The sequence below is a fragment of the Oncorhynchus kisutch genome, linkage group LG12 (assembly GCF_002021735.2).
Source record: "Oncorhynchus kisutch isolate 150728-3 linkage group LG12, Okis_V2, whole genome shotgun sequence".
NCBI lineage: Eukaryota > Metazoa > Chordata > Actinopteri > Salmoniformes > Salmonidae > Oncorhynchus > Oncorhynchus kisutch.
Window position 1 is genome coordinate 13,207,844 of NC_034185.2, and position 15,300 is coordinate 13,223,143.

Here is a 15,300-nt window from a genome sequence, read left to right on the forward strand (position 1 = left end):
ATGTTGACCTGTGCTTCTTACCTTTCTTTTCCTTTACTAGGGCCCCCGTTTGCTGAAGTGAATTAAGGTTGTCACCCTACTACTGCTAGTTCTTTCTTTCTCCCCAGCCACCTCACCGTGGTTCTTCTCTTCTACCCAGCCATCTCACCTTGGTTCTTCTCTTCTCCCCAGCCACCTCACCGTGGTTCTTCTCTTCTCCCCAGCCACCTCACCTTGGTTCTTCTCTTCTCCCCAGCCACCTCACCGTGGTTCTTCTCTTCTCCCCAGCCACCTCACCTTGGTTCATTTCTTCTCCCCAGCCACCTCACCTTGGTTCTTTTCTTCTGCCAAGCCACCTCACCTTGGTTCATTTCTTCTCCCCAGCCACCTCACCTTGGTTCATTTCTTCTCCCCAGCCACCTCACCTTGGTTCTTTTCTTCTGCCCAGCCACCTCACCTTGGTTCTTTTCTTCTCCCCAGCCACCTCACCTTGGTTCTTTTCTTCTCCCCAGCCACCTCACCTTGGTTCATTTCTTCTGCCCAGCCACCTCACCTTGGTTCTTTTCTTCTCCCCAGCCACCTCACCGTTTCTTCTCCCCAGCCACCTCACCTTTTCTTCTCCCCAGCCACCTCACCTTTTCTTCTCCCCAGCCACCTCACCTTTCTTCTCCCCAGCCATCTCACCTTGGTTCTTCTCTTCTCCCCAGCCACCTCACCGTGGTTCTTCTCTTCTCCCCAGCCACCTCACCTTGGTTCATTTCTTCTCCCCAGCCACCTCACCTTGGTTCTTTTCTTCTGCCCAGCCACCTCACCTTGGTTCTTTTCTTCTCCCCAGCCACCTCACCTTTTCTTCTCCCCAGCCACCTCACCTTAGTTCTTCTCTTCTCCCCAGCCACCTCACCGTGGTTCTTCTCTTCTCCCCAGCCACCTCACCTTGGTTCTTCTCTTCTCCCCAGCCACCTCACCGTGGTTCTTCTCTTCTCCCCAGCCACCTCACCTTGGTTCATTTCTTCTCCCCAGCCACCTCACCTTGGTTCTTTTCTTCTGCCAAGCCACCTCACCTTGGTTCTTTTCTTCTCCCCAGCCACCTCACCTTGGTTCTTTTCTTCTCCCCAGCCACCTCACCTTGGTTCTTTTCTTCTGCCCAGCCACCTCACCTTGGTTCTTTTCTTCTCCCCAGCCACCTCACCTTGGTTCTTTTCTTCTCCCCAGCCACCTCACCTTGGTTATTTTCTTCTCCCCAGCCACCTCACCTTCGTTCTTTTCTTCTCCCCAGCCACCTCACCTTGGTTCATTTCTTCTGCCCAGCCACCTCACCTTGGTTCATTTCTTCTGCCCAGCCACCTCACCTTTTCTTCTCCCCAGCCACCTCACCTTTTCTTCTCCCCAGCCACCTCACCTTGGTTCTTTTCTTCTCCCCAGCCACCTCACCTTGGTTTATTTTCTTCTCCCCAGCCACCTCATCTTGGTTCTTTCCCGTCCTCCTTCCGTCCTGATAAACCCATAGCAGAATGATCTACTTCTTCCCCAACCCTCCCCCCCTCCCTCTGATCAAATATGGTCCGCTCCATAATCAGTGTGCGCTAGCGGTTAGCATGTTGTTAATTTGGGCCAGGGGGGAAATGGGAACACTCTTAAATGTTTGATGGGGGTTTGGGTAGAGGTTAGGGGGGTGTTGGGTAGAGGTCAGGGGTTAGTGGCTGTAATGAAAACGTGTGGAGGAGGGCGAGGGATGTTAGCGCGGTGAGGTTTCGTCTTTTGATGTTTTTGAAAATTTTATATGCATCCTGTTGGGTCACGTCCATCTGTGACAATCGGGGCCAGCTTTGTCCACTTAGTACTTCCTGTGTGTAAAAAGATACTTAATGGCACCGCACCACATGGTCGTCACACACACACGGTTGTGCGCATGGACACAGTCCCCCCCCCACACTGCTTCCAATAGGCTACTTCACTCCGACCAGCAGCTCCATCCCATAATTAGCCCTCACACAGCTCCTTTCTCGTTCCACTTCCTGCATCGATTACCGCGACTGGTGATGACGATGGTTAGGCTATTTTCATCCAGGGCGCTGGGTTTATTATTTGCTTCCTTCGCAGTTTGCACACTACGCATGTACACACACATTCTGGAGGTAGTCTTATGAGCATAATAAGTACATAATCATTTTCTCCTCCCAGGTTGCTGTGAAAGACGATGTCTTCTCAGCGTTCCTTGTAAATTAACAATAAAAAAATAGATGAACACACAAACACCACTCTGAAACAGAACACACACACACACACACACACACACTCGGTCCAAATCCTTATTATTTGTCTGTGGAAATGGACATAGCACATGGGTAACTCAGAATGGGCAGGCAGTTTTGGAGGTGTGTGTGGTGGTGGGGGGGGGGGTGTTTATGCACTGACCTGCAAGGCTCCTGATCAAATGGAGGTTTTGTTCCTTGTCATTCCTGGTCCCCCCCCAGGCCTGATCAGGAGTTGCTCCTCCATTGGAGCTGAACAGAATGTGCTAGAGGCATTTCTCTCTCGCCTCCCCTTCTCGCACAGCACACCCCCACCATGCTCCAGGCCACTCCTCCATTTTGTTCTCTCTCTTTCTCTCCTCTGACCATGCCCTCTCTTGACCTCTGTGTGTAAACTGAAACCAGGCAGGACACCCGCCAGGTCGCCTGAGAGGACACCCGCCAGGTCACCTGAGAGGAGGGCACTCGGGTTGCAGGTTCTGATTCTTCAGGTTTACGCACACAGACACACACACACATGTGCACGTACGTGCATGCAAACACACACACATAGACACACACATATATATGCACGTACGTACATGCAAGCACACACAAACGCACATCTGGCATAATATGCATTCCTTTGTCCGGAATTTATTTTATTAGGGAATAACTCAATTTCATTCATCTGATTTAGTTCATAGTCGAGTAGCTTGAATAAAGTCCTGCGGCAATTTGTAATTACTGACACATTATTTTACACACGAGATACTGTGGTTATATAAAAAGCCAATTGTATATCTTTACTATAATTTCCTAGATACTAGATATTCATTAAAGTATCTAGGAAATGTGAGTTGACATATTTCTAGTGGACAAAAGGACTTGTGTGCTTTCCTAACTGACAATCACTGGACCAGTGTTATGAAGGCTCAGGGGGTGGGGATGCGGGGACCACTGAACTTTGACCCGGAAACACATGCTGCTTTCATAAAATGATGACTGGTGCAGACGAGGAAGGCTCTCATTGATTGGCTGAGCCAGAGAATCAATGACTAGTCATACTTATGCCTTGAAAGAAAGAGAGAAGCAGTTCTGCTGAATTTTTATTTTTTAAATGCCCATAACATTTTAGAATTTATAATAATATATCCATCATAAAGTCGCTGGGATTGAAATCATTTATTAGCTATTTGAAGTTGTGGTTTTAGTTTGTTTTAATGCTGTTGTGATTTGTACCAAAATGTATAATCATCTCCTGAAGTGACCCACTACAGCTGAAACGAACATATAATACCCACCTTGGTTGTCATTAGCAACTTGTATGTATATTAATTCAGTTCACCATGACATCACCCTTTTTCTTCCCTTCTCTGTCCCTTTCTTTCCCCTCATCCCTTGTTTTGTTGTGAGTGTATGCCCTGTTGAATAGAGGTGTAGAATCCTTGCTGTCTCTCTCTTTCTATCCCTAATCCTTTCCTTTTCCTCACAGCATATCCAAAACATCCAGAACGGTCTCCTACTTTCAGCTAGCTGGAGTGAGCTAAGCTAATCACCTACTGCTTGCTAGCAGGAGACAGGGAATGATTTGAGTGAACGAAGGGATAAATGAAGGAATTAATACATTGTGTGAAATCATGTATGATTGAGGAGTCTTTTTCACCCTTCGTGAAACCACGAGGTGTTTAACAGATGCATGTGTCGATTCCCCTGTCTTTCGTAGTTATGGAGTTTTTCACCAATATTCTTTATAAAGAGTTTGTAGTGCTTTTAGTAATTTGGTTAGTAGTGTTGGTGATGTCTTTTAGTGATGATGTTCACATCTTTATTGTCAAGAAGCACAATGATTTGTCCTCACCAAAATGACATAATATATATAGTAATAATCATGCATAGTGAAATCTCTGAACTACAGTGCTGATTTGATCACTCTGAATTAATTGGTAGGATTAGATAGATTTTGTAGTTTACAGTACTTTAAGTAAAATGTGACATTGTAATTTTAGAGACGCAGTTGTTGTATTTGAATTAACCATACAGTTTTACATGTATTGATTACAATGGGTTATCCCAAGATGTGTCTGTGTATAACAGAACGATTCGTTTCTATGTTATGTGAAAACAATTAGTGTTAGAAATGATGCAAACTGGTATTTTAGATATAAAAAATAAAAAAAAGTGAATATATTTAGAAAACTCACTGTATTAGAAATAATAAAATATATTGAAATAATTGAGGGGTTTAGAGATTTGAGGGGTTTAGAGATTTGAGGGGTTTAGAGATTTGAAGTGTATCATTTACTTGGATCTTTGGACTGCCTTTTTGCCCCTCCCACTTGTACAATTTCATTGGTTGAGGGAAATTGCTTTCTTTTTATTTCAAGCAATAAATTAAAATTAATATTACTGTAGTGATTTTAAAAATGGTTAGATATCATCAGAATAAGGGTCTAAATATAATCTAGGACAGATAGTAGCTGTTACTAGTGGCATAATAATGACAGATTTCCATGTATGAAAATGATTAGTAGATAATGAATGAATGTTGATTAGTCAGTAGAAAGCTTCGGGGTATGTGAGATGATAAAAACACCATTATAAAGATATTTAAGCTTCTATAATAGCTTTATTGTGTTCATAATTCTAAGCAACATTTAGTGTGAAATATGAAATGTATTATAGCAAATATACACGTATAAATCTATTCCAAAAACAGGTTAATTCATAAAGACATTACAAGTTTCATCTTTGAAGAAATAAACTGTAATAACTTTAGTGCAGCTATTATTTCTGTCTTTCCTATTGGTTTCCAGAGATAATATTTAACTAATAATATTTATATCAAAGATTAAATAAAGCAATACATTGGACCAGATGTATTATATTTTCATGAAACATGAACATGAAATGATTGGTAACACTTTATTTGGATAGTCCATCTGTAGGTGCTCTACTGACTATCAGTAACATTTCAACCAACCAACTAACTATCTACTAACCTTAACCCTTATCCAAATACTAACTATAACCTTAGCAAGCAGTTCCTTATCAACAGATCAAATGAACAATCTGTAGAGGTTCTACAGATGGAAACTCCAGACCATACAAATAGTGTGACCAAATAGTTTTATATGCATGAACTTTAATGGTTTATAGTCCTATTTTGTCTTTTGAACTTGTTTACCATAGATAAACACAAGCAACATTTGCACTGTGGTAAATGACTTATTAGTAAAGCTAACCCAAATAGTAGCCATTCTTCCCAACTGTACTCTGTTTATACAATCATATTGCCTCTCTTTCTCACTCTCGTGCCAACATGCTTGTTTGAATAGCTCTTCATTGGCCTGCATACTGTTGGCTTGCTCTGACACTCCTGTGTGTGTTTGTTCCCCTCTGCTAAATTCGGTTATGCGTCGGGTGCGATCCGTAAAAGATACATGATATCAGTCATATTATGTTGTCAAATCATACATCTTTGATTTATATGTAGCCTAGTGTTTACGTAGTAACCAGATGAATCATTCAGATGCAACTGATAGACATATTTCTTGGGTAGAGGGAAGTGACAGCATTGGGTGCGAAACCCTATTCCTCCCCCCTCCCTTCCTGTCAGAAGGAAACTGTCTAAGTGAGAACTAAAATGGGAGGGATGAGGAAGGGATGCACCTAAGCTACCAATTTTTCGATTTAATTACATTTTGTCATTTGATAAGGATGAACATTGACAATGACTGGAATTAAATAGTCGACATTCCAAAGGTTTGCTAGAAATGCTAGCCCAAAAACCATTAATTATAACAGTGCAGTGTTTCTAAAGAGGGGTGGTCTGGATGTAATTGTAATTACATGGTAATAATTCAGTATCTTTTAAAGGATGGTCTGGTCGGTATAATTCAAATTCCATGGCAGCATTTCTTAAAGGGCTGGTGTGTTTATTTTTTTCCTCCTCAGAGTAAACTGGTGATGGAGGGCTTCCGCAGCCTGAAGGAGGGCGAGCAGGTGGAGTTCACCTTTAAGAAGTCCTCCAAGGGCCTGGAGTCCCTGTGGGTGACGGGGCTGGGTGGGGGACCGTGTGCGGGCAGCGAAAGGAGACCCAAAGGGAAGGTCCCGCCCCAGAAGAACCGCAAACCAAAGGGAGACCGGTGAGTACAAGAGCAAAGCATGCTGAGAAGGCTCTGATTGACAGGAAGTACATTGTGGATGGAGCTTTGCTGCACAGGATTTTTAAAACGACATGGGCGAAATGGCTGTCACTTTGGGAAAGACCAGGGACCTCACGATACGATATTATCACGATACTTAGGTGCCGATATGATATGGATTGAGATTCTCACGGTTCTATATGTTTTGCGATTTGATTCTGCAATTCTATTGTGATTTGACAACAAGAGAGAACATGATATAATTAGTTTTGATCAGTCATGGAAATAAGTGCTGAAAACATGTTTGCTCACTATTTAAAAAGAACAACAAGATATAGGATATAGGTACAGCCGACTAGCTGTGTTTTGTTTTTGAAACCAGGTTTGCTGTTCACTTGTGCTATATAAGATGGAAGGGAGTTCCATTCAATCATGACTTTGTATACTACTGTACTTTTCCTTGAATTTATTCTGGACCTGTGGACTGTGAAAAGACCCCTGGTGGCATGTCTGGTGGGGTGTGTCTCAGTGCTGTATGCAAGTCACGATACAGATGTAACTGTATTGAGACCCCCGTCACTACTACTACTGGAAACCAACATTAAAGTAACATGGACAACAAAGAATTAAAAAGGCTAAACTGATTTGTTAACATTTAAAAAGTAATCTGTTGATTTACGCTCAAATTTTACTGATGTAAAAACAACCGTAAAAAAACAAAAACACGAAACACTTTTGTTGTTGATGGGTATTAATATGGAAGAAAATGTTAGTATTATTCCTTACAAATCTGTGTGTTTCTGCATTCATCAGTTGGATAGTTATCAGGGGGCCTAGATTGTAGATTTAACACAGATCTAAGTACATAGCGATTGCCATGGTTATTCAGCTTGAGTCATGCATTGAATAGGGCACTTTTCCCGCTATTCAAAGTCAATTTAACACCTTCCACAATCTTAAAATTGTCCCTGGGTAGGTCTGTGAATCTCAATGCATTTGACTGCAGGTATTATGAAAGGGGGTGTTTTGACTATATCTGAATACTGTCTGTGGTGTTGAGCTGGACTCCCGACATCAACATTTTTAACGTCTTGTTTAGTCCCTAAGGCTTATATGGAACTCGCTGAAATAGTTTGATGGTTGCTGTATCTGTGCTCTACCTCTCTGTCCCTCTTCTACTGAGAAAACATGCAGTTCCTCCTCCTCTGCATGTGTCAGAGCACCTGGTGCTGCAGTGAACACACAGAGACGGACTGGGATGGAGCTATATGTGGCTGCCATCGTGGGAGGCTACTTCACATAGTTCCACTGTACAGTGTACATTAAAGCCAACATCTGGAGTTTGTGTATCCACTAGCAGTAAGATGAAGAATGGGGTCTGGAGAAATGTAACCTAACTACTCTCAAATTCATAAACGCAACTCAAGTTATTCTTAAATAATCAATGAATATAGGGCAGGCTGTCATCAAAGAACCATTGAACAAGGAAATATCACAGATTATTCCTTAATTTAAAACAAATTAAACTGTGTGCCTTTAACGTTTGCGATCTCAAGGTTTATGTCATTCTTACAATGGATGTAAGATGGACAGTGCCTTCAGAAAATATTCATACCCCTTGGCTTATTCCAAATGTTGTTGTTACAACCTGAATTCAAAATGGATTAAACTATTTTTTTTCTCTCACCCATCTACACACAATACCCCATAATGACATGGAAAACATGTTTTTAGACATTTTTGCAAATGTATTGAAAATTAAATACAGATCTAATTTACATACAGGAAGTATTCACACCCCTGAATCAACACGTTAGAATTCCCTTTGGCAGTGATTACAGCTGAAAATCTCTTTGAGCTTTACACACCTGGATTGTACAATATTTACACACCTGGATTGTACAATATTTACACACCTGGATTGTACAATATTTACACACCTGGATTGTACAATATTTACACATTATTAAAAAAATTCTGTCAAGTTGTTTATTCGTCATTGCTAAACAGCCATTTTCAAGTCTTGTCTTAGATTTTCTAGCTGATTTTTAAGTTAAAACTGTAACCAGCCAGTACAGATCCAGGTTCGATCCCGGGCTGTGTCGCAGCCGGACGCGACCAGGAGACCCATGAGGCGCAATTGGCCCAGCATCGTCCGGGTTAGGGAAGGGTTTGGCCTGCTGGGATGTCCTTGTCCCATTGTGCTCTAGCGACTCCTTGTGGCGGCCATGTGCATGCACACTGACTTTGGTTGCCAGCTGTACGGTGTTTCCTCCAACACATAGGAGCAACAATAAAATAACAGTAGCGAGGCTGTATACGGGGCACTGGTACAGAGTCAATGTGCGGGGTCACCGGTTAGTTGAGGTAATATGTAGGTAGAGGTAAAGTGACTATGCATGGATAATAAACAGAGTAGCAGCAGCGTAAAAATTGGGGGTGGGTTGGGGACAAGGCAAATAGTCCGGGTAGCCATTTGATTAGCTGTTCAGGAGTCTTATGGCTTGGGGGTAGAAGCTGTTAACTTCTTTGGGACTGGGGGGCAGTATTGAGTAGCTTGGATAATAAGGTGTCCAGAGTAAACTGCCTGCTACTCAGGCCCAAAAGCTAGAATATGCATATAATTCGTAGATTTGGATAGAAAACACAGAAGTTTCTAAAACTGTTTGAATGATGTCTGAGTATAACAACTCATATGGCAGGCAAAAACCTGAGAATAAAATCCAACCAGGAAGTGGGAAATCTGAGGTTTGTAGTTTTTCAAGTCATTGCCTATCGAATGGGGTCATATTGCACTTCCTAAGGCTTCCACTAGATGTCAACAGTCTTTAGAACCTTGTTTGTGGCTTCTACTGTGAAGGGGGAGAGAATGAGAGCTGTTTCAGCCAGGTGTCTGGCGGAATGCCATGAGCTCAGTCTCATGCGCACCCGTGAGAGTTAGCGGGAGTTCCATTGCATTTCTAAAGACAAAGGAATTGTCCGGTTGAAACATTGAAGATTTATGATAAAAACATCCTAAAGATTGATTCTATACATCGTTTGACATGTTTCTACGACCTGTATTATAACTTTTGGGACTTTGTCTGAACTTTCGCCTGGACTTGCCCGCCTCGTGAGTTTGGATTTGTGAACAAAAAAGGAGCTATTTGGACATAAATGATGGACTTTATCGAACAAAACAAACATTTATTGTGGAACTGGGGTTCCTGGGAGTGCATTCTGATGAAGATCATCAAAGGTAAGTGAATATTTATAATTATATTTCAGACTTTTATGACACCTTTCCTTTGGAAAATGGCTATGTTTTTCTGTGGCTAGGTGCTGACCTAACATAATCGCAAGGTTTGCTTTCGCCGTAAAGCCTTTTTGAAATCTGACACAGCGGTTGCATTAAGAAAAAGTTTATCTATATTTCCATGCATAACACTTGTATCTTTTATCAATGTTTATTATGAGTATTTCTGTAATTTGATGTGGCTCTCTGCCCTTTCACTGGATGTTTGTTTGAGACAATGCATTTCTGAACATAAAACACCAATTTCAAATGAGGTTTTTGGACATAAAGAAACTTTATCGAACAAAATACACATTTATTGTGTAACATTAAGACCTGTGAGTGCCATCTGACGAAGATCAAAGGTTAGGGATTAATTTAATCGCTATTTCTGACTTTTGTGAGGGCTCCCCTTGGCTGGAATATGGCTTTATGGTTTTCTGTGACTAGGTGCTGACCTAACCTAATCGTTTGGTGTGCTTTTGCCGTAAAGCCTATTAGAAATCGGACACTGTGGCTGAATTTACAAAAAGTTTATCTTTAAAATGGTGTAAAATACTATGTTTGAGGAATCTTAATTATGGAATTTCTGTTGTTTTGAATTTGGCGCCCTGCAATTTCACTGGCTGTTGGCGAGGTGGGACGCTAGCGTCTCACATATCCCAGGGGGGTTAAGAAGCCTTTAGGACCTAGACTTGGTGCTCCGGTACCGCTTGCCGTGCGGTAGCAGAGAGAACAGTCAATGACTACGGTGGCTGGGGCCTTTGACCATTTTTTGGAGCCTTCCTCTGACACTGCCTGGTATATAGGTCCTGGATGGCAGGAAGCTTGGCCCCAGTGATGCACTGGGCCATACGGACTACCCTCTGTAGTGCCTTTCTGTCGGAGGCTGTGCAGTTGCCATACGGCGGTGATGCAACCAGTCAGGATGCTCTCGATGGTGCAGTTGTAGAACTTTTTGAGGCTCGGAGGACCCATGCCAAATATTTTCGGTGTCCTGAGGGAGAATATGCGTTGTTGTGCCCTCTTCACAATTGTCTTGGTGTGTTTGGACAATGATAGTTTAGGTGATATGGACACCAAGGAACTTGGGGCTCTCAACCTGCTCCTCTACAGCCCCATCGAGGAGAATGGGGGTGTGCTCGGTCCTCCTTTTTCTGTAGTCCAGAATCATCTCCTTTGTCTCGATCACGTTGAGGGAGAGGTTGTTGTCCTGGCATCACATGGCCAGGTCTCTGACCTCCTCCCTATAGGCCTTCTCGTCGTTGTCGGTGATCAGGCCTACCACTGTCGTGTCATCAGCAAACTTAATGATGGTATTGGAGGTGGTCATGCAGTCATGGGTGAACAGGGAGTACAGGACAAGCATACCATAACATGATGCAGCCACCATCGTGCTTGAAATTATAAAGAGTGGTTCTCAGTGATGTGTGGTGTTAGATTTACCTCAAACATAGAACTTTGTATTCAGGACATGAAGTCAATTTCTTTGCCACGTTTTTTGCAGTTTTACCTTATTGCAAAAAGGATGCATGTTTTTGAAAAAATGTTTTCTGTACAGGCTTCCTTTTCACGCTGTCATTTAGGTTAGTATTGTAGAATAACTACAATGTTGTTGATCCATCCTCAGTTCTCATATCAAAACCATTAAACTCATGGTGAAATCCCTGAGCAGTTTCCTTCCTCTCCGGCAACGGAGTTAGGAAGGACGCCTGTATCTTTGTAGTGACTGGGTGTAATGATACACCATCCAAAGTGTAGTTCATAACTTCACCATGCTCAAAGGGCTATTCAATGTGAACGTTCGCCCCAGTCTGAGGTCCTGAGCGCTCTGGAGCAAGTTTTATTATGGGAAAAATGGAAGAAGTTTGGAACCACCAAGACTCTTCAATGTCTTTTTTTTTCTTTAGGCTTGCCATATCAAAGGGTTTGAATACTTACTGACTCAAGAAATTTCAGCTTATCATTCTGAATTAATTTGTGAAAAAATCTAAAAACATAATTTCACTAACATTAAAGGGTATTATGTGGAGGCCAGTGACACAAAACCTAAGTGTAATACATTTTACACTCAGGCTGTAACACAACAAAATGTGGAAAAAGTCCAGGAGTATGAATACTTTCTGAAAGCCATGTATATCTGCATAGACCAAATCATTGTGTGATTGATATAGCTTTCTGGCTATCCAATCCCCCTCTTAATCAGGTGTGAAAATAAAGGTTTCCTCTTTAATAATAACATTATCTGCCGAAAGGGTTCCCTGGATGTTTTACACCAGTGAATAATTCAGTGTATTTAGGATAATTAGGGCTACTTTGTGGTTGGTTATCTCCCATAGTGATTTTTATCGTGTTGAGGATCAGAATCTGTGTTGGTAGGTAGCAGGTACTTAAGTTTGATTACACCTCTTGTTCTCTGCTGCTTACCGTATTCTTCCACGGGCTGGACAGAACTATAACTACAACCATACTTGAATACATCAGTGTGTAAGTCCTGCGTTCCAATTATCTGTCCTTTTTCTTAAAGTGTGCACTTGTTCACTTCCCTTCGTGGATTAAAAGGAAAGGACCGTCAATAGAAATATGGTGGAAACTCGTCACACTTTATTTGCATAGTCCAGATAGTCCGTGTATAGATGCTCTACAGATGGTTGATAGTCCGTGTATAGATGCTCTACAGATGGTTGATAGTCCGTGTATAGATTTATTTTTATTTATTTATTTTACCTTTATTTAACCAGGTAGGCAAGTTGAGAACAAGTTCTCATTTACAATTGCGACCTGGCCAAGATAAAGCAAAGCAGTTCGACAGATAAAACGACAGAGTTACACATGGAGTAAAAACAAACATACAGTCAATAATGCAGTATAAACAAGTCTATATACAATGTGAGCAAATGAGGTGAGAAGGGAGGTAAAGGCAAAAAAGGCCATGATGGCAAAGTAAATACAATATAGCAAGTAAAATACTGGAATGGTAGTTTTGCAATGGAAGAATGTGCAAAGTAGAAATAAAAATAATGGGGTGCAAAGGAGCAAAATAAATAAATAAATTAAAATTAAATACAGTTGGGAAAGAGGTAGTTGTTTGGGCTAAATTATAGGTGGTCTATGTACAGGTGCAGTAATCTGTGAGCTGCTCTGACAGTTGGTGCTTAAAGCTAGTGAGGGAGATAAGTGTTTCCAGTTTCAGAGATTTTTGTAGTTCGTTCCAGTCATTGGCAGCAGAGAACTGGAAGGAGAGGCGGCCAAAGAAATAATTGGTTTTGGGGGTGACTAGAGAGATATACCTGCTGGAGCGTGTGCTACAGGTGGGAGATGCTATGGTGACCAGCGAGCTGAGATAAGGGGGGACTTTACCTAGCAGGGTCTTGTAGATGACATGGAGCCAGTGGGTTTGGCGACGAGTATGAAGCGAGGGCCAGCCAACGAGAGCGTACAGGTCGCAATGGTGGGTAGTATATGGGGCTTTGGTGATAAAACGGATTGCACTGTGATAGACTGCATCCAATTTGTTGAGTAGGGTATTGGAGGCTATTTTGTAAATGACATCGCCAAAGTCGAGGATTGGTAGGATGGTCAGTTTTACAAGGGTATGTTTGGCAGCATGAGTGAAGGATGCTTTGTTGCGAAATAGGAAGCCAATTCTAGATTTAACTTTGGATTGGAGATGTTTGATATGGGTCTGGAAGGAGAGTTTACAGTCTAACCAGACACCTAAGTATTTGTAGTTGTCCACGTATTCTAAGTCAGAGCCGTCCAGAGTAGTGATGTTGGACAGGCGGGTAGGTGCAGGTAGCGATCGGTTGAAGAGCATGCATTTAGTTTTACTTGTATTTAAGAGCAATTGGAGGCCACGGAAGGAGAGTTGTATGGCATTGAAGCGTGCCTGGAGGGTTGTTAACACAGTGTCCAAAGAAGGGCCGGAAGTATACAGAATGGTGTCGTCTGCGTAGAGGTGGATCAGGGACTCACCAGCAGCAAGAGCGACCTCATTGATGTATACAGAGAAGAGAGTCGGTCCAAGAATTGAACCCTGTGGCACCCCCATAGAGACTGCCAGAGGTCCGGACAGCAGACCCTCCGATTTGACACACTGAACTCTATCAGAGAAGTAGTTGGTGAACCAGGCGAGGCAATCATTTGAGAAACCAAGAGTGTCGAGTCTGCCGATGAGGATATGGTGATTGACAGAGTCGAAAGCCTTGGCCAGATCAATGAATACGGCTGCACAGTAATGTTTCTTATCGATGGCGGTTAAGATATCGTTTAGGACCTTGAGCGTGGCTGAGGTGCACCCATGACCAGCTCTGAAACCAGATTGCATAGCAGAGAAGGTATGGTGAGATTCGAAATGGTCGGTAATCTGTTTGTTGACTTGGCTTTCGAAGACCTTAGAAAGGCACGGTAGGATAGATGTAGGTCTGTAGCAGTTTGGGTCAAGAGTGTCCCCCCCTTTGAAGAGGGGGATGACTGCAGCTGCTTTCCAATCTTTGGGAATCTCAGACGACACGAAAGAGGTTGAACAGGCTAGTAATAGGGGTGGCAACAATTTCGGGAGATAATTTTAGAAAGAAAGGGTCCAGATTGTCTAGCCCGGCTGATTTGTAGGGGTCCAGATTTTGCAGCTCTTTCAGAACATCAGCTGAATGGATTTGGGAGAAGGAGAAATGGGGAAGGCTTGGGCGAGTTGCTGTTGGGGGTGCAGTGCTGTTGTCCGGGGTAGGAGTAGCCAGGTGGAAAGCATGGCCAGCCGTAGAAAAATGCTTATTGAAATTCTCAATTATGGTGGATTTATCAGTGGTGACAGTGTTTCCTATCTTCAGTGCAGTGGGCAGCTGGGAGGAGGTGTTCTTATTCTCCATGGACTTTACAGTGTCCCAGAACTTTTTTGAGTTAGTGTTGCAGGAAGCAAATTTCTGCTTGAAAAAGCTAGCCTTGGCTTTTCTAACTGCCTGTGTATAATGGTTTCTAGCTTCCCTGAACAGCTGCATATCACGGGGGCTGTTCGATGCTAATGCAGAACGCCATAGGATGTTTTTGTGTTGGTTAAGGGCAGTCAGGTCTGGGGAGAACCAAGGGCTATATCTGTTCCTGGTTCTAAATTTCTTGAATGGGGCATGTTTATTTAAGATGGTTAGGAAGGCATTTAAAAAAAATATCCAGGCATCCTCTACTGACGGGATGAGATCAATATCCTTCCAGGATACCCCGGCCAGGTCGATTAGAAAGGCCTGCTCGCAGAAGTGTTTCAGGGAGCGTTTTACAGTGATGAGTGGAGGTCGTTTGACCGCTGACCCATTACGGATGCAGGCAATGAGGCAGTGATCGCTGAGATCTTGGTTGAAGACAGCAGAGGTGTATTTAGAGGGGAAGTTGGTTAGGATGATATCTATGAGGGTGCCCGTGTTTAAGGCTTTGGGGAGGTACCTGGTAGGTTCATTGATAATTTGTGTGAGATTGAGGGCATCAAGTTTAGATTGTAGGATGGCTGGGGTGTTAAGCATGTTCCAGTTTAGGTCGCCTAGCAGCACGAACTCTGAAGATAGATGGGGGGCAATCAGTTCACATATGGTGTCCAGAGCACAGCTGGGGGCAGAGGGTCGTCTATAGCAGGCGGCAACGGTGAGAGACTTGTTTTTAGAGAGGTGGATTTTTAAAAGTAGAA

General features: G+C 42.7%; 1 protein-coding gene across 1 annotated transcript in view; it reads left to right on the top strand.

Moving 5' to 3' along the window:
- Positions 1-15,300, top strand: part of lin28b (lin-28 homolog B (C. elegans)) — a 46,418-nt gene that overhangs the window by 12,194 nt on the left and 18,924 nt on the right. The window contains exon 3 of the mRNA XM_020495914.2: positions 6,168-6,358. Coding sequence (XP_020351503.1) covers positions 6,168-6,358 — 191 coding nt within the window. The remainder of the gene's footprint in view (positions 1-6,167; positions 6,359-15,300) is intronic.